The sequence below is a fragment of the Cherax quadricarinatus genome, chromosome 46 (assembly GCF_038502225.1).
Source record: "Cherax quadricarinatus isolate ZL_2023a chromosome 46, ASM3850222v1, whole genome shotgun sequence".
NCBI lineage: Eukaryota > Metazoa > Arthropoda > Malacostraca > Decapoda > Parastacidae > Cherax > Cherax quadricarinatus.
In genome coordinates, this window is record NC_091337.1 from 7,611,726 (window position 1) to 7,630,776 (window position 19,051).

General features: G+C 42.7%; 1 protein-coding gene across 4 annotated transcripts in view; it reads right to left on the reverse strand.

Annotated features, from left to right (window-relative positions):
- Positions 1-14,517, reverse strand: part of LOC128696669 (organic cation transporter protein) — a 47,056-nt gene extending 32,539 nt beyond the window's left edge. For 2 of the 4 annotated variants that reach the window (XR_011393201.1, XM_053788001.2), the window contains exons 1-5: positions 14,434-14,517; positions 8,178-8,454; positions 4,644-4,826; positions 2,199-2,302; positions 1,035-1,189 (exon numbers count right to left, since the gene is read on the reverse strand). Coding sequence is in view for 3 of the 4 variants with exons in the window: in XM_053788001.2 (XP_053643976.1) it covers positions 1,035-1,189; positions 2,199-2,302; positions 4,644-4,826; positions 8,178-8,411 (676 nt within the window). In the remaining variant the exon portion in view is untranslated. Of the gene's footprint in view, positions 1-1,034; positions 1,190-2,198; positions 2,303-4,643; positions 4,827-8,177; positions 8,455-14,429 lie in introns of all 4 variants that reach the window. The other 2 variants (XM_053788003.2, XM_053788002.2) reach the window with 2 other exon arrangements.
- Positions 14,518-19,051: the final 4,534 nt, after the last annotated feature.

The following is a 19,051-nucleotide window of genomic DNA, read 5'->3' on the forward strand; positions in this document are numbered from 1 at the left end:
CTGGCCCAGTGGCTAACGCGTCGGTCTGGAGTTTTGTGACTCTGATCGCGGGTTCTAACCCCGCCCATAGTATGGTTTGTTTGCAATCGTGTCATTACGATTTCGTGAGTCGTCTTATTCATGACATTCATATGTGGTATAGCACACCACCCATCAGACGCACACATGTATACAAGTTGCATACGTGCACGACAGCGAATTGGCAGTAGGTAGTTTTGTTATTGCCTTTTTTTTGCACAGGAGGCAAGTTGTTCAGGTTGGTTGCAAGGAGCTTGCTGGAGCTGTCGATCGGCTGATCTGGTCCTGAGGAGGTGTTCTGCCATAGGTTTTTAGATGTTACTTGGTTATATGTAAGGTATCCACGGTAAGGGTGGTTTTATCGATGTAAAAAGTTTACTAGTAAAAGTATGACTTGCGTGTTGAATGAACTGGTGACCGCTGGCAATAGTCAATAGTCATAGCATAAATTTTTCCGAATAGCATCAGCTTATATACTCTAGCTCGGAGTATACTGGATAGCTGTTAATCACCAAGTTAATACAACTAACACTATAATAATAATAATAATAATAATATTATTATTATTATTATTATTATTATTATTATTATTATTTCTACAAGTACATGTACAAGGTATACAGGCCTAGCTGACAACAATGACATTACTATATAGAAAGCCACTTGTTATGCAGAGCATTTCGGGCAAATTAGGTTAGTTTTGTCCCAGGATGCGACCCACACCAGTCGACTAACACCCAGGTACCCATTTTACTGATGAGTGAACATGGACAGCTGGTGTCTTATGGAAACGTCCTAATGTTTTTTCCACCCGTTACTAGTAGTCCATTAATATATAAATACATAGGGCTATATAGCTTAAATAGGGATGTTGTGTGGACTTGTGTTTTTCTCAAGGAATTTTAAGTGAAGTGTTTGTACAGAAGAAACTGGCTTGTGCAATAATCTTGAAGGAGAACTTTACATCAACAAACACATTTTACATCAACAAACTAGTGGAGAGGTTCATAGCTCACCCAGGACGAATGGGAGGTGTGAGACAGTGTGGTGCGAGGTCCCCACGAGGAACCTCAGCACTGTAAACCAGTAGAAGTTACTGATGAAGATGGAGGTCAACCCTGCCACTCCATACACAGCCAGACTCGCCACCACCGTCGGCCGCCGTCCGTACCTGAGAACAGGAGAACTATTATATAACCCATACCTATCCTGGGGGCAAGAAAATTTTATTCAGATTATTAATCTAGAGGGTTAATAACCCAGGATAACCCAAGAAAGATACCAATGTCTTATTTTTTTTCTGAGATCCGTTGATCCTCCTCCCCATAATACTACCAGCGTCAATCTTCTACCATACTAATACCCATTTATTGCTGGGTGAACAGAGGCGACAGGTGTAAATAAACATGCTCAATGTTTCCACTCATCCCGGGTTCATCAGATGAGGTGCTCAAAAAAAATAGAGGTATAAAATACAACCCATTCTCGCATCACGAGTGACAAAAGTGCTGAGTTAAACGATATCTGATTCATAGAGGTCACACAATGTAGTGCTGTATAACTCATTACGGGTTTAGCATTAGCATTTTATAGCTACTATAATCATTAATTCTGTGAATTGTGATGATCCTTGTTAAGCTCAGAACCAGGTGTGGTTTGCTGGTTCTGGATATTTTTACCTGGAAACAAATGTCACAAATTCCCCTCAAGGAAGGTTCCTTGATGTTGGTGAGGGGCTCTTGATTTAGGGAATTGGATCTGTGCTCCAGTTCCCCGAATTAAGCCTGAATTCCTTCCACATCCCCCCCCCCCAGGCGCTGTATAATCCTCCGGGTTTAGCGCTTCCCCCTTGATTATAATAATAATATGTCACAAATTCAAATCCCACAGGTGCACTAAACATGTTTTTTTTTAATTTGCACCTGCCGGTAAACAGGTGATTGAAAGTTGGTTCTAAGCCACATCACCTTTGGATATATCATCGATCTACCACTGGTTATGGCGACTCATATATTTATGGACCCACCACTGGCTGTGATGACCCAGATATTTATGAATTAACTAGTGACTTCTACTGACTTTTGTTATTGTTATATTCAAGGGAAAGGGGAGAGCCAAAACTCCTCGCCGGCACGAAGACTTCTTCCATGAGGTTGCTGACTATGAGAGGGAAGACTTACGTATCAGATATGATTCCCCAAAGCCAGGAGCCGACGGTATTGCCAATCCAAAATAAAGTCACCACCACATACGGTCGCCAGGCCTGGCTGCACACCCAATCGTGCTGCGGAAGATTTTGTTTCTGTCATTATCTGGCAACAATAATGTAGCCTATGCTGATTTATTTATTTGAACGTAATACATAGAAGTACAAGAAAATACAGCGGTTGAGTGTAACATGCCAAAGCCCCTTGTATGCAGAGCATTATGGTTTTAGTTTAATATGTTTATTATGCACCCCATACCCATCCTGTGGGCGGTAGTCAAAAGATTACAGAGGTACATAATTGGTCCAGGGACTGGACTCCAAAGTTTTGATAGCTGAGCAAGTTACAGAGGTAATGAACTCACAATTTACAAAGGTTGAGCATTATGGGCAGGCTTAAAATTAACTTAAGATTAACTAATCAATGATATATTCAGTGGTAAACATTATTATAAACAAATAACAATTACGCACAAATGAGTATTTCAAAGACAGATCATACTGTCATTTACTATGTTGCTGTGCATTCAGTAGAATGGAGTATTCTGTTAGGTAATGTAATTAAAAATAATAAAGTTTGATTGGGTCACAGGGTAAACATTTATGAGATACAATTATTCAGTATTTATTTAGTTAAGGGTGAGTAAGTGATTTTTAAGAAGAGACTTGAATTTATAAACAGTGTTTCTTTTATATTCACAGGTAATGAATTCCAGATTTTTGGGCCTTTTATGTATATTGAGTTTTTGCATAGCGTGAGGTGGACACGAGGAACATCAAAGAGTGATCTGTGCTTTGTGTTATGGTCATGTGTTCTGTTGAGGTTGGTAAGGAGACGTTTGAGGGGAGGGTTTATATCCGAGTTAAGTGTTCTGTGTATGTAGCAGGTACAATAATAAGTATGGATGATTTGTATGGTGAGTAGTTTAGAGTTTTGAATATTGGTGGAGTGTGCTGCCTGTAGTGGGAATTTGTTATCATTCTGACTGCAGCCTTTTGTTGGGTAATTAATGGTCTGAGATGGTTTATTGTTGTTGAGCCCCATGCACAAATTCCATAGGTGAGATAGGGGTAAATAAGTGAGTGATATAGGGCCAGGAAGGCTAACTGTGGAACATAGTACCGTATCTTCGATAGTATGCCTACGGTCTTTGAAATTTTCTTGGAAATTTGTTGTACATGTGTTTGAAATTTGAGTCTATCATCAAGGTGGATTCTTAAGAATTTTCCCTCTGTGAGCTTTGTGATAGGTGATCCGTTTATCATTATGTTAAGAGGGACATCTGTAGCTCTGTTACCAAACTGAATGAAGTAGGTTTTGTCAATGTTTAGAGTAAGTTTGTTAGTACTCATCCAGGTAGATATTTTCTGTAATTCGGTATTCACAGTACTGGCTAGCATGACTGGGCTCAGGTGAGAGAAGACGTATGTAGTGTCATCTGCAAATAGTGTGGGTTTGAGTAGTTGCGATGCATTTGGTAGGTCATTTATGTAAACGAGAAAGAGAAGAGGGCCAAGGACACTTCCCTGTGGGACACCAACTGTAATTGGCTGTGCGGAAGAGTTTGCTCCATTTGTGTACACATATTGGCTTCTGTTGCTGAGGTATGACTTTAGGTAGTTGAGGGAGTGCCCTCTTATACCATAGTGCGACAATTTTATGTGGCGCAAATCATGGTCAATTGTATCAAAAGCTTTACGTAAATCAATGAGGATCCCAGTGGGATTTCTTTTTTCTCTAGTGCAGTGTATATTTGTTCTGACATGTGTATAATAGCATCATTCGTATTTTTATTAGGCCTGAATCCAAATTGACAGGGTGACCCTCGCTATTTTGAGAACTGTAGGGAAGGTAGAGGATTCGATGGATTTGTTAGTGTTGCAATGATTGGTGATAGCACTTGCGATGCTTTTTTGTATATAAAGGGTGGTAAGGTATTTAAATCTCCTGTCTTGTTTTTTAGTGTGTTGATAATAAGGGAGACTTCTGTTGGGTTAGTCGGAGCTAGGAACAGTGTGTTCGGGTAGTTGCCAGTGAGGTAGCCATTGGGTGGGGTATTTGAGCTTGGGATTTTATTGGCAAGGTTTTTTTCCTATGGTGGAGAAGAAATCATTGAGTCTGTTTGCTGTTTCAGTTGGTGGGAGTTGGGGTTCATCTGGTTTTGTTAGTTCAATTGCGCTATTTCGTGATATCTTTTTTGTTCCTAGAATTTCTGATAGGGTTTTCCAGGTCTTTTTTTATATCACCTTTTAAGTTGAATAATCTGTTCTCATAATACAATTTTTTACCCCTTCTTATCAGGCTGGTTAGGATCTGATACAAGTTTTTCCAGCCTGATATAGAATTTACTGATCTGATACAACCTGTGCTGACGTGATATAACTGATGTTAGCTTGTTATATCATGTGATGCACTGACCTCTGAAGTATAGGTGGAGAACATGTGATAAGTGTCATACTGCCAGCCGCTAACACAGTCCAGACCAGGCTTCGGCAGCTGCTCCAACGAGGTAACATTGATGACTTCATGGGAAACCAGGTAAGCTGAGGTCACGTTGGGGTCAAATTGATGACAGGTATAAGGCAGCTTTACTGGATCGTCCTGTAGTGGGCATAGCATAATAGTTGTAGTATGCATCCCATACCCATTCTGTGGGTGGTAGTCAAAATATTACAGACACATAATGGGTCCAGGGACTGGGCCCCCAAATTTTTATAACTAATCAAGTTACAGTGGTAATGAACTATTTACTTGTTTATATCTGGTCACAGTTGTAATGAGTTATTTATGCAGACATGAATTCCGTCACAGAAACATTACTGTAGCCTACATGTTCTAAATTATTTATATCACCTTATATTTTAGCAAAGTATAGTTGATATACAACATGAATGATTCACACAAGCTATGGCATACACATTTAGGTGAATAAGGTAAGTAAGTAAGTAAATTTATTCAGGTATACACAAATACAGTTACATAGAATTATCATACATAGCAGCATATGTGTAGAGAACCTAGGATAACCCAAAAAAGTCAGACAGAGTGACTTATTTCCATTGGGTTAACGGGCAGATAACTGCCCTTCCTTTCAGTACAGTTGTTGTCCTCTCCTCTCTCTTCATCTCAGCCCACCTCCTCATCCCACAATTGTAACAACTCTCCAGCTTTCCTCTTTCTCTTACCTACATATTCGCTAACTGAACAAGAGTCGGGCCGGGACATTACCAGCGAACCTCGTCATCATGCATAATTGCATATTAGCCTCTTCCCTTCTTTTCTCTTTCCCTTTTTCTTCTCTCCTTTATGACGCCCCCTTCATCCCATCCTCTCCCCGTTACTCTACAGAACTAGATGAATACAGTTAGGTAGTGTGTCTTTCTCACCATTAATTGATTACCTGGAGTTTACCTGGAGAGAGTTCCGGGGGTCAACGCCCCCGCGGCCCGGTCTGTGACCAGGCCTCCTGGTGGATCAGAGCCTGATCAACCAGGCTGTTGCTGCTGGCTGCACGCAAACCAACGTACGAGCCACAGCCCGGCTGGTCAGGAACCGACTTTAGGTGCTTGTCCAGTGCCAGCTTGAAGACTGCCAGGGGTCTGTTGGTAATCCCCCTTATGTATGCTGGGAGGCAGTTGAACAGTCTCGGGCCCCTGACACTTATTGTATGGTCTCTTAACGTGCTAGTGGCACCCCTGCTTTTCATTGGGGGGATGTTGCATTGTCTGCCAAGTCTTTTGCTTTCGTAGTGAGTGATTTTCGTGTGCAAGTTCGGTACTAGTCCCTCTAGGATTTTCCAGGTGTATATAATCATGTATCTCTCCCGCCTGCGTTCCAGGGAATACAGTTTTCGGAACCTCAAGCGCTCCCAGTAATTGAGGTGTTTTATCTCCGTTATGCACGCCGTGAAGGTTCTCTGTACATTTTCTAGGTCAGCAATTTCACCTGCCTTGAAAGGTGCTGTTAGTGTGCAGCAATATTCCAGCCTAGATAGAACAAGTGACCTGAAGAGTGTCATCATGGGCTTGGCATCCCTAGTTTTGAAGGTTCTCATTATCCATCCTGTCATTTTTCTAGCAGATGCGATTGATACAATGTTATGGTCCTTGAAGGTGAGATCCTCCGACATGATCACTCCCAGGTCTTTGACGTTGGTGTTTCGCTCTATTTTGTGGCCAGAATTTGTTTTGTACTCTGATGAAGTTTTAATTTCCTCGTGTTTACCATATCTGAGTAATTGAAATTTCTCATCGTTGAACTTCATATTGTTTTCTGCAGCCCACTGAAAGATTTGGTTGATGTCCGCCTGGAGCCTTGCAGTGTCTGCAATGGAAGAAAGACACTGTCATGCAGATTCGGGTGTCATCTGCAAAGGAAGACACGGTGTTGTGGCTGACATCTTTGTCTATGTCAGATATGAGGATGAGGAACAAGATGGGAGCGAGTACTGTGCCTTGTGGAACAGAGCTTTTCACCGTAGCTGCCTCGGACTTTACTCTGTTGACTACTACTCTCTGTGCTCTGTTAGTGAGGAAATTATAGATTCATCGACCGACTTTTCCTGTTATTCCTTTAGCACGCATTTTGTGCGCTATTATGCCATGGTCACACTTGTCGAAGGCTTTTGCGAAGTCTGTATATACTACATCTGCATTCTTTTTGTCTTCTAGTGCATCTAGGACCTTGTCGTAGTGATCCAATAGTTGAGACAGACAGGAGCGACCTGTTCTAAACCCATGTTGCCCTGGGTTGTGTAACTGATAAGTTTCTAGATGGGTGGTGATCTTGCTTCTTAGGACCATTTCAAAGATTTTTATGATATGGGATGTTAGTGCTATCAGTCTGTAGTTCTTTGCTGTTGCTTTACTGCCCCCTTTGTGGAGTGGGGCTATGTCTGTTGTTTTTAGTAAATGTGGGACGACCCCCGTGTCCATGCTCCCTCTCCATAGGATGGTAAAGGCTCGTGATAGGGGCTTCTTGCAGTTCTTGATGAACACGGAGTTCCATGAGTCTGGCCCTGGGGCAGAGTGCATGGGCATGTCATTTATCGCCTGTTCGAAGTCATTTGGCGTCAGGATAACATCAGATAGACTTGTGTTAACCAAATTCTGTGGCTCTCTCATAAAAAATTAATTTTGATCTTCGATTCTCGGTCTGGTTAGCGGTTTGCTAAAAACTGAGTCATATTGGGACTTGAGTAGTTCACTCATTTCCTTGCTGTCATCTGTGTAGGACCCATCTTGTTTAAGTAGGGGCCCAATACTGGACGTTGTTCTCGACTTTGATTTGACATAGGAGAAGAAATACTTTGGGTTTCTTTCGATTTCATTTATGGCTTTTAGTTCTTCCCGCGATTCCTGACTCCTATAAGATTCCTTTAGCTTAAGTTCGATGCTTGCTATTTCTCTGACCAGTGTCTCCCTACGCATTTCAGATATATTGACCTCTTTTAGCCGCTCTGTTATTCTTTTCCGTCGCCTGTAAAGGGAGCGCCTGTCTCTTTCTATTTTACATCTACTTTTCCTTTTTCTTAGAGGAATAAGCCTTGTGCATACATCGAGTGCCACCAAGTTAATCTGTTCTAGGCATAAGTTGGGGTCTGTGTTGCTTAGTATATCTTCCCAGCTTATATCGGTTAGGACTTGGTTTACTTGGTCCCACTTTATGTTTTTGTTATTGAAGTTGAATTTGGTGAATGCTCCCTCGTGACTAATCTCATTATGTCGGTCTGGGGCTCCGCCCATACATGTCTGAACCTCAATTATGTTGTGATCTGAGTATATTGTTTTTGATATGGTGACATTTCGTATCAGAGGTTCAAAGTTTCACATTGCTACTACTACTACTACTACCACTAATAATAATAATAATAATAAAAATAATAATAATAATAATAATAATAATAATAATAATAATAATAATAATAATAATAATAATAATAATAAACCTCACATGAGTAGTATCATTGAGTAGCTTCGAGAGGTCGTGGAAGAGGACATCGGAGGTGGGGTAAGGTAGGGGTGGTGGCACTTGACGGCATGTGTGTGGCGGCACCGCCAGCAGGAAGAGCTGCACGTAGAAGGTTAGACCGACGATGCCTGTTGTGAGTGGGATGAGCAAGAAACACAGGAGACGCTGGTATAGTCCAAAGGATCCGATCTCCGACAGCAAGTCCTCGAAGTGCATGATGGAGGGATGATGTCGGCAATAATGGAAGTGCAATAGTTATCTGGCGGTGGTTAAAAACTATTAATTACCAGGATTAACACCACAATGCACATACATACTATCAGGAATACTAAAAATATCACATTACAAAGTCTGTGGAACATTCACATAAATGGAGTCATCTTTTGCAGCAAGATTACAATGAAATCTAAGCTATAAAAAAAATTAATTTACTGAGGTATCCCTCCTCCGGACATTTAAAATCGCACTCTCCATATAAAACATCTTGTTCTATACTATCCTCACAATACTTAATATGATTCATAATAATAATAATAATAATAGTAATAATAATAATAATATCTTTATTTCTACAAGTACATATACAAGGTGTTCAGGCCTAACTGATATACTACTATATAGAAAGCCGTTTGTTATGCAGAGCGTTTCGGGCAAATTAGGTCAGTTTTTTCCCAGGATGCGACCCACCAGTCCACTAACACCCAGGTACCTCTTATTACTGATGGGTGAACATGGACAACCGGTGTAAGGAAACACTCCCAGTGGTTTCACCCTGTGCCGGAATCGAACCTGGACCCTCATCGTGTGAAGCGAGAATTTTTGCCACCAGGCTACGGGCCACGGCCTGGTGGCCTGGTTCCTGGTGCCTGGCTCCTGTACTCAGAATATCAGTTTTTCATCCAGTGAATGCCAACCACTTCACTCCTCTGAACTATAAAGCAAATATTTCTTCGACACAGGCTATAATACAACACTTACACTGGACACTAACACCCGAATGAGCTCCTGATGACACCTGGCTCCTGGATCCATTACCAGGATAAATGTTACATTACAAGGACCCCAATGGGAATAAATCACTGACTTTTTGGGGGGGAATATCCTAGGTAATTTACACTATGTATGATAACTGTACTTACGTGTACCTGTACCTAAAGAAACTTACACTTGCTCTCTGGGTATAAGTGCGACATGAAAGGAGCGATACACAGCACGTGGATATGACACACAGATACGACCTTGAAATAATGACCTGAGCCCTTACTCGGACACAACTTTATCTTCATTAAGTCCCTACCTTGCCTTGCACATGCCTTCTAATGTGCAGTCTGCTTAAGGGAGAAAATGAAGACCATATCAGAACCCCAGGTAATAAGTATACCAGATGAGGTCGCGTGGACAATGGTCCCTATGGTTGTTCCTCCTGGACGAGTGGTTAATTAGCAGTTAAGTCCTGTTTACTGTAAGAACTGTAGTTACATGTGAACATCCCTGATTCGTTATACTTAACACTCTTGATGTCAAGAGCCCATGCAGAAGGTGCGACTCCTGGCTTAAATTCAGGAAAAACACTAACAAGCCTTAAATGAGTTAATACTATCCAGCTCATATTCTAGAACAGCCGACTGGAACACAAGTTAATTGGACGTGCCGGCGTCTTCCTAATCTAGCTCCATGGTGCTCACCCCTGTTGGTGAGGGGCTCTTGATTTAGGGAATTGGATCTGTGCTCCAGTTCCCCGAATTAAGCCTGAATGCCTTCCACATCCCCCCCCCCTAGGCGCTGTATAATCCTCCGGGTTTAGCGCTTCCCCCTTGATTATAATAATAATAATAATAATAATAATAATAATAATAATAATCCATGGTGCTCACGTCACGGAGTAAACATATTTTGATGTGTACTAACTCGCTCAAAATAAAACTAACTGCCCCGGGGCATTTTAAACCTTGAGCTTGTTACCTTGGGATTATTGCCTGGAGTATCTGCAGTTTACCTGGAGAGAGTTCCGGGGGTCAACGCCCCTGCGGCCCGGCCTGTGACCAGGCCTCCTGGTGGATCAGAGCCTGATCAACCAGGCTGTTACTGCTGGTTGCACGCAATCCAACGTACGAGCCACAGCCCGGCTGGTCAGGTACCGACTTTAGGCGCTTGTCCAGTGCCTGCTTGAAGACAGCCAGGGGTCTATTGGTAATCCCCCTTATGTATGTTGGGAGGCAGTTGAACAGTCTCGGGCCCCTGACACTTATTGTATTGTCTCTTAACGTGCTAGTGACACCACTGCTTTTTATTGGGGGGATGTTGCATCGTCTGCCGAGTCTTTTGCTTTCGTTGCCAGTTGTCACTGGTAAAAGCAAGAAGATTACATGATCACTCTCAATATGGCTGTGTCACCCTCACATTCATAATTCTCATCAATGCTCTGAGGCCTAGTAAACAACTCGGTCTCCTCTCATCTTTGCAGTGCATATAATAAGCTAATAAGTGGATCTTAGCAGGGCAGCAAGGCAAGAAACATGGCTCAGGGCATCCCCAGCGCTAGTAACTCTCCCCTTCCCCGTTGCTCAGCTATCAAAACTTGGGGCCCAGTCCCTGGACCCATTATGTACCTCTGTAATCTTTTGACTACCGCCCACAGGATGGGTATGGGGTGCATTATAAACATATTAAACTAAACTAACCTCCCCGTCCCTGAGAGCCTAAAGGGGAGTAACCATTACATAAGACTCCCTGGACCACTCTGTCCTGGTCACGTAAACAACTTAAGACTCTTACACTCTCTCTAGTACATTCTGCTGATGGTGGAAGGAAGTTCCTTCACAGGAGCTGGCACTTAGTCTTGCGTGCAAGTTTCCTATCAAGAACAATTCTGCATTTGTGTATTTTTTGTTAATTTAGTTTAATATCTTTATAATGCACATGCCCATCATGTGTGCAGCAGTCAAAAAATTACACAGGCACATAAATGGGCCCAAGAACTGGATCCCAAAGTTCTGATAGGTAAGCAAGTTGCAATAGTAATGAATTATGTCCCGTGGCCTGGTGGCTGAAGCTCTCGCTTCATATTGCGAAGGTAGAAACATTGGACGTGTTTCCTTACACAGGTTGTCTATGTTCACCCATCAGTAAAATAGGTACCTGGGTGTTAGTGGACTGGTGTGGGTAGCATCCTGGAGACAAAACTGATCTAATTTGCCCGAAATGCTCTGCATAACAAGCGGCTTTCTATATAGTAGTATGTCATTGATGTCAGCTAGGACTGTATACCTTGTACATATACTTGTAGTAAATAAAGATATTATTATTATATTATTATTTACATGTGCATGAAAGTCATGTTTGGAGGGGCATCTTAGATGTTATGTCAGCACGCCTCTGGCAAGACAGTGATACAGTGAGTGATGATGAAAGTGTTTCTTCTTTTTCGGGTCACCCTCGGTGAGAGAAGACCCGAAATGCTCATGCATGCTAATGGTTTTCTATGTGCTTAACAATACTTTATTACATGTAAACTGCAGTTTGATACTACAAATCTAATCATAACATAACGGACAGATCTGCAGAGCTTCTGAAATTATTGATCCAAGGTTATAATTCAATAATTGTGTGGGTATTAATGTAATTTAAGTGCTTTTTTTTTGTTTGCATAAGCTACACAGAGTTCATCAAAAATCATTTTGGAGTAAACAAGAAGTTATATATGAGCGAGCACACTGTGAGTACAGTACAGATGCACACCTGGATACTCATAATTATTAGCACAACACATAATGGGTAAAATATTTGTGTCTGTTAGAGACACATTCATCAAAACAGGCTCATCCACGGTAAGTAACTAGTCAGTGCATTTAGAAGCGGTCTTTCAAGTGCTTAGGGAACGGAGGATCGAGTCTCCAGCACTCATATTAGTGAATGATTTACACAAGATTAGCATTTTACATGTAATAATAATAATAATAATAATAATAATAATAATAATAATAATAATAATAATAATAATATAATAATAATAATAATAATAATAATAATAATAATAATAATAATAATAATAATAATAATAATAAATACATGGTAATCACTGTTATCTTATCACCAGTATTAAATGTTTCTATCATCTGGTTAGATAAAAGTTGACAGAGATCACATACAATGTCCATCCTCTGGATTAATTAGTTCAGTGATTAAGTGTATTGGACAAGCAATTTTTTTTCATAATCAGAAGTTTCCCGCAGTCTTTAGATTGTAACTTAAGTAAAGCAGAATATACATATTCTTGCAAATACATCACACCGCACTGAGTGAGAACAGGTGAAACTGATATGAATTGTGTCTTATATAAACGTGGCCTGAAGAGTAAGGAAGAGTTCTTTTAATTATTATTGTAATTTACTGACTGGTTTGTTAAGATTTCGTAGAAATTTCTTTTCAGCAAATGGATTTGCAGAGTATGATTCACCATAATAATACCTGCATCAAGTGTTATTAGCTGACTACTGTCTTCACGAAATGGGTTTAAGTGTTATCTTTGATAGTGACAAGTGAAGTAATATCATGAACCTTCTCTAGCAAAGCAAACTGTCAAGGATATTTACCTGGAGTTTACCTGGAGAGAGTTCCGGGGGTCAACGCCCCCGCGGCCCGGTCTGTGACCAGGCCTCCTGGTGGATCAGAGCCTGATACTGCTGGCTGCACGCAAACCAACGTACGAGCCACAGCCCGGCTGGTCAGGAACTGACTTTAGGTGCTTGTCCAGTGCCAGCTTGAAGACTGCCAGGGGTCTGTTGGTAAACCCCCTTATGTATGATGGGAGGCAGTTGAACAGTCTCGGGCCCCTGACACTTATTGTATGGTCTCTCACTAGCACGTTAAGAGACCATACAATAAGTGTCAGGGGCCCGAGACTGTTCAACTGCCTCCCAGCATACATAAGGGGGATTACCAACAGACCCCTGGCAGTCTTCAAGCTGGCACTGGACAAGCACCTAAAGTCACTTCCTGACCAGCCGGGCTGTGGCTCGTACGTTGGTTTGCGTGCAGCCAGCAGTAACAGCCTGGTTGATCAGGCTCTGATCCACCAGGAGGCCTGGTCACAGACCGGGCCGCGGGGGCGTTGACCCCCGGAACTCTCTCCAGGTAAACTCCAGGTAAATATCCTTGACAGTTTGCTTTGCTAGAGAATGTTCATGATATTTTGGAAATTCCTCTGTGACTAGTGTATACACTTGGGATCAAACTTTGAAATAGCTGCAAATTTCGGCCTCATTACTATCTACCTCTATAATTCCTATGGATTTTGGATAAGTCTCACAACGCTAGCGTATTATTTGATACTTTGATTAGCGTGTCCATGACTCTGCTCCAATGATATTGCAATAAATTTATGACCAATTTTCGAAGTCATAAACGATCTTTTACAAATTTATGGATTAGTGAAGGAAGTTAGATTTCAGGTAGTCCCTGATATTTATAGGCAATCACCAATCACCTTGCAGAATGCATGTGGTCAAAATCAGTTAGCTAAGGTTTTAATGACCCTAAATACTAATTGTACATTTGGCAGTTATTCCCCTCTAATATATACAAACTATAGTACTTAAATTTATGGAACAAGAATTATTGTCGAGTACTTGAACTGATGTTGTTCAAGATTTTCCCTTTTATCTGGCAAGTGCACTATCGCAGCGTCATAAGCTGCATAAGAGAGAATAACAAGGTTGCTGATGTCATCTCGGACATGTCTTGAGCCAGTTAAATGTGAACCCTTCATTACAACATCAGCTCTCCCTTTTGCTGTACTTTAATAATTGTTTATCTAAGAAATTCGCTAACACCCTGAGTATATTCAGTGCTGTACTGTGGCCTCCTAACTTTACAACAATCCTAGATCCGAAAATACTGAATGCTCTTTGATATTACATACAGAGGCTGACAAATGGGAATTAAGGGAACTTGTACTTTACTGATAAAGTTCACATTTTTCATAGGATTTGGTTGATTGTTGTGAGTCGTAAGGATTTGATCGACTTCTGTGAGTCGCATCCTGGGCGAGGACATACGGACCATACTAAAAATAAATACACTGCATAAGGTTTTTAGGTTGTCCTGGGTTAACCTTCCTGAGTTAATAACCCGAAAAGTCTTCCTTTCTTCTACGGTTAATTTAATGTAAGTTATAAGTAGGTGCCAGGAGCTGAAGCTCGATCCATTCAAGTACAGTAAGACAAGTAGACGTACTCACTCACTGGGAAGTTTTGTAAGTCACGTAACAGTTACCACAACACAAGTGTTCAGATCTCGACACAGCTTCTTTCTGATAAGTTCACTCATGCCACTACTTAATGCGCACACGCACACCCACCCACCCACACACACACACACACACACACACACACACACACACACACACACACACACACACACACACACACACACACACACACACACATACCCACACACACACACACACACACACACACACACACACACACACACACACACACACACACACACACACACACACACACACACACACACACACACACACACACACACAAGGAGCTTGGACTCGACCTCTGCAACCTCAACTAGGTGAGTACACACACACACACATACACGTTTGCACCCACACGTTCCCACATATACAGACTCACACATACACTCCCCCCCTGCCCCCTCCCCCACCAATCTCTCACTCCTTCCCCTGATCCCCCCCTCTCTCTCTCACCCTCCTTCTCCCCCACCTCTCCCTCTTTCCCCCTCTCCCTCTCCCATTCTCCCCCTTTGCTTCTCCCTCCTCCTCACTCCCCATATTCCTCCCTCAATCCCCCTCCCCAACCCTCTCTCATTTACCCACTGTCTACAGCTTCCTCCGCTGCCTCCCCCCCCCCACGCTCGGACAAACACACCACAAAACAAACACACAGAATTACTTAAGTTTTTCATTCTGAGGCAACCAAAACAAAAAAAAAATGGGTTGCCAGAGAGCAGGAAGGAAAACCAAGGGACAGGAGGACGAATCTGCAAAGGAAGATTAGGCAGCAGAGCTCATGAAAAGGTAACATGAATGGGGAAAGAAACTAGAAGAACTTAGCATGAGAATGGAAGAGAGGATAGATGTGGAAAGCAAGAAGTGGGAGATGCAAGTCATAGCAGCAGAGGCTAGGATACAGAAATTAGAAGAGGAACTAAAAAATCTGAAACAGCCTAAAGAACTAAAGAACAATTTGGGAATGACATCAGAGACCGCTACCTCAGTCACAAACAAGGGGACTGTAGGGAACGAAGGAGCGAAACTGCATGTAGAAGCCCTATCAAAGGGGACTGTAGTAAATGAAAGAGCTAAGCTATATGTGGAGGCCCTAACAGACCACAGCAGAGCCCAAGGAAAGCTGAGTAGGGAAAATGACAGGCCACTAAGCCTAAGTACAATAGATAGTGAAACTGAAGAAAGGAAAGCGGGAATGGAGGAAATTAAATCGAATTAGTGGATACATAGGGATATGCAGTAGGAGAACAAAAGGAAGAGGTCAGTCTTTGTTTATGGGCTCCAGGATGTTGAAGGGGAAACTTACGAAGCAAGAAAACAAAGGGGGGAAATGTAATTGAAAGCATCATAAAAGCAATAGGAGAAGATGACATGACCCAGCTGGCAAATTTTCAGAGAATAGGGGGATTTGCAAGAAGAGGAACCCGGCCAGTGAAAGTGACTTTCAAGGCAGAATCGACTGGGAACAGGATCCTTCAGGAGAAAGCAAGACTAAGGAACATGCCGGGACCTTGTATTCACCTTGAGTAGTTTGGATATCGAGGATATCATGTATGAAAGGCCCCTAGGAGCTAGTGATCATGTGGTTCTGTGCTCTGACTACATAGTTGAGCTACAAGTGGAGAGAGATAAGATAAGATAAGATAAGATTTCGTTCGCATTTTTAACCCTGGAGGGTTAGCCACCCAGGATAACCCAAGAAAGTCAGTGCGTCATCGAGGACTGTCTAACTTATTTCCATTGGGGTCCTTAATCTTGTCCCCCAGGATGCGACCCACACCAGTCGACTAACACCCAGGTACCTATTTGCTGCTAGGTGAACAGGACAACAGGTGTAAGGAAACGTGTCGAAATGTTTCCACCCGCCGGGAATCGAACCCGGGCCTTCCGTGTGTGAAGTGGGAGCTTTAGCCACCAGGCCACCAGGCCACCGTAGCAGGAATAGGATGGGAAAAACTAAACTACAAAAGGGGGACTACTCAGGCATGAGGAACTTCCTGCAAGACATTCAGTGGGAGAGAGAACCGACAGGAAAACCAGTACAAGAAATGATGGACTATGTGACAACAAAATGCAAAGAGGCAGAGAAGAGGTTTGTTCCCCAGGGAAACAGAAATAATGGGAAGACCAGAACGAGTCCTTGGTTCATCCAAAGGTGTAGGGAGGCAAAAACTAGGTGTACTAGAGAATGGAAAAGGTATAGAAAACAGAGGACTCAGGAAAATAAAGAGATTAGCTGGAGAGCCAGAAACGAATATGCACAGATAAGAAGGGAGGCTCAACGACAATATGAAAATAACATAGCATCGAAAGTCAAGTCTGACCCGAAGCTGTTGTATAGCCACAACAGGAGGAAAACAACAGTCAAGGACAAGGTAATCAGACTGAGGAAGGATGATGGGGAGTTCACAAGAAACGACCGAGAGGTATGTGAGGAGCTTAACATGAGATTTAAAGAAGTATTTACAGTAGAAACCGGTAGGACTCCAGGAAATCAGAACAGTGAGGTACACCAACAAGTGCTGGATGGGGTACACATAACCAAGGAGGAGGTGAAGAAGCTGCTATGTGAACTTGACACCTCAAAGGCGGTGGGACCAGACAACATCTCTCCATGGGTCCTTAGAGAGGGAGCAGAGATGCTGTGTGTGCCACTAACAAAGATCTTCAACACATCCACTGAAACTGGGCAACTTTCTGAGGTATGGAAGATGGCAAATGTAGTCCCAATTTTTAAAAAAGGAGACAGACATGAGGCATTAAACTACAGACCTGTGTCACTAATGTGTATAGTATGCAAAGTCATGGAGAAGATCATCAGGAGGAGAGTGGTGGAGCACCTGGAAAGGGACAAGTGTATAATTGACAACCAGCACGGTTTCAGGGAAGGAAAATCCTGTGTCACAAACCTACTGAGTTTTATGACAAGGTGACAGAAGTAAGACAAGAGAGAGAGGGGTGGATAGACTGCATTTTCTTGGACTGCAAGAAGGCCTTCGACACAGTTCCTCACAAGAGGTTACTGCAAAAGCTATAGGATCAGGCACACATAACAGGAAAGGCACTGCAACGAATCAGAGAATACCTGACAAGGAGGCAACAACGAGTCGTGGTACGTGACGAGGTGTCAGAGTGGGCGCCTGTGACAAGTGGGGTTCCACAGGGGTCAGTCCTAGGACCTGTGCTGTTTTTGGTATATGTGAATGACATAACGGAAGGGATAGACTCAGAAGTGTCCTTGTTTACAGATGATGTGAAGTTAATGAGGAGAATCAAATCGGTCGAGGATCAGGCAAGGCTACAAAGAGACCTGGACAGGCTACAAGCCTGGTCCAGCAACTGGCTCCTTGAATTTAACCCTGCCAGATGCAACAGATGCAAAGTCATGAAGATTGGGGAAGGGCAAAGAAGACCACAGACACAGTATAGTCTAGGTGGCCAAAGACTTCAACCCTCACTCAAGGAAAAAGATCTTGGGGTGAGTATAACACCGAGCACATCTCCTGAGGCGCACGTCAATCAGATAACTGCTGCAGTGTACGGGCGTCTGGCAAACCTAAGGATAACGTTCCGATACCTCAGTAAGGAATCGTTCAAGACTATGCACACCATTTACGTCAGGCCCATACTGGAGTATGCAGCACCAGTTTGGAATCCACACCCGGTCAAGCACGTCAAGAAATTAGAGAAAGCGCAAAGGTTTGCAACAAGACTAGTCCCAGAGCTAAGGGGATTGTCCTACGAAGAAAGGTTAAGGGAAATCGGCCTTACGACACTGAAGGACAGGAGGGTCAGGGAGACATGATAACGACATATAAAATACTGCGCGGAATAGACAAGGTGGACAAAGGATGTTCTAGAGATGGGACACAGAAACAAGAGGTCACAATTGGAGGTTGAAGACTCAGATGAATCAAAGGGATGTTAGGAAGTATTTCTTCAGTCATAGAGTTGTCAGGCAGTCGAATAGCCTAGAAAGTGACGTAGTGGAGGCGGGAACCATACATAGTTTTAAGACGACGTTTGATAAAGCTCATAGAGCAATGAAGAGGCGGGGCCAGGAGCTATGACTCGACCCCTGCAACCACAAATAGGTGAGTACACACACACACACACACACACACACACACACACACACAATCGGCCTGACGACACTAGAGGACGGGAGGGTCAGGGGAGACATGATAACGACATGTAAAATATTGCGCGGAATAGACAAGGTGGACAAAGACAGGATGTTCCAGGGAGGGGACACAGAAACAAAAGGTCACAATTGGAAGTTGAAGATACAGATGAGTCAGAGAGATATTAGGAAGTATTTCGTCAGTCATAGAGTTGTCTGGCAGTGGAATAGCCTAGAAAGTGATGTAGTGGAGGCAGGAACCATACATAGTTTTAAGACGAGGTTTGATAAAGCTCATTGAACGGGAAGAGAGAGGACCCAGTAGCAACCGGTGAAGAGGCGGGGCCAGGAGCTAAGACTCGACCCCTGCAACCACAAATAGGTGAGTACACACACACACACACACACACACACACACACACACACACACACACACACACACACACACACACACACACACACAAGAGC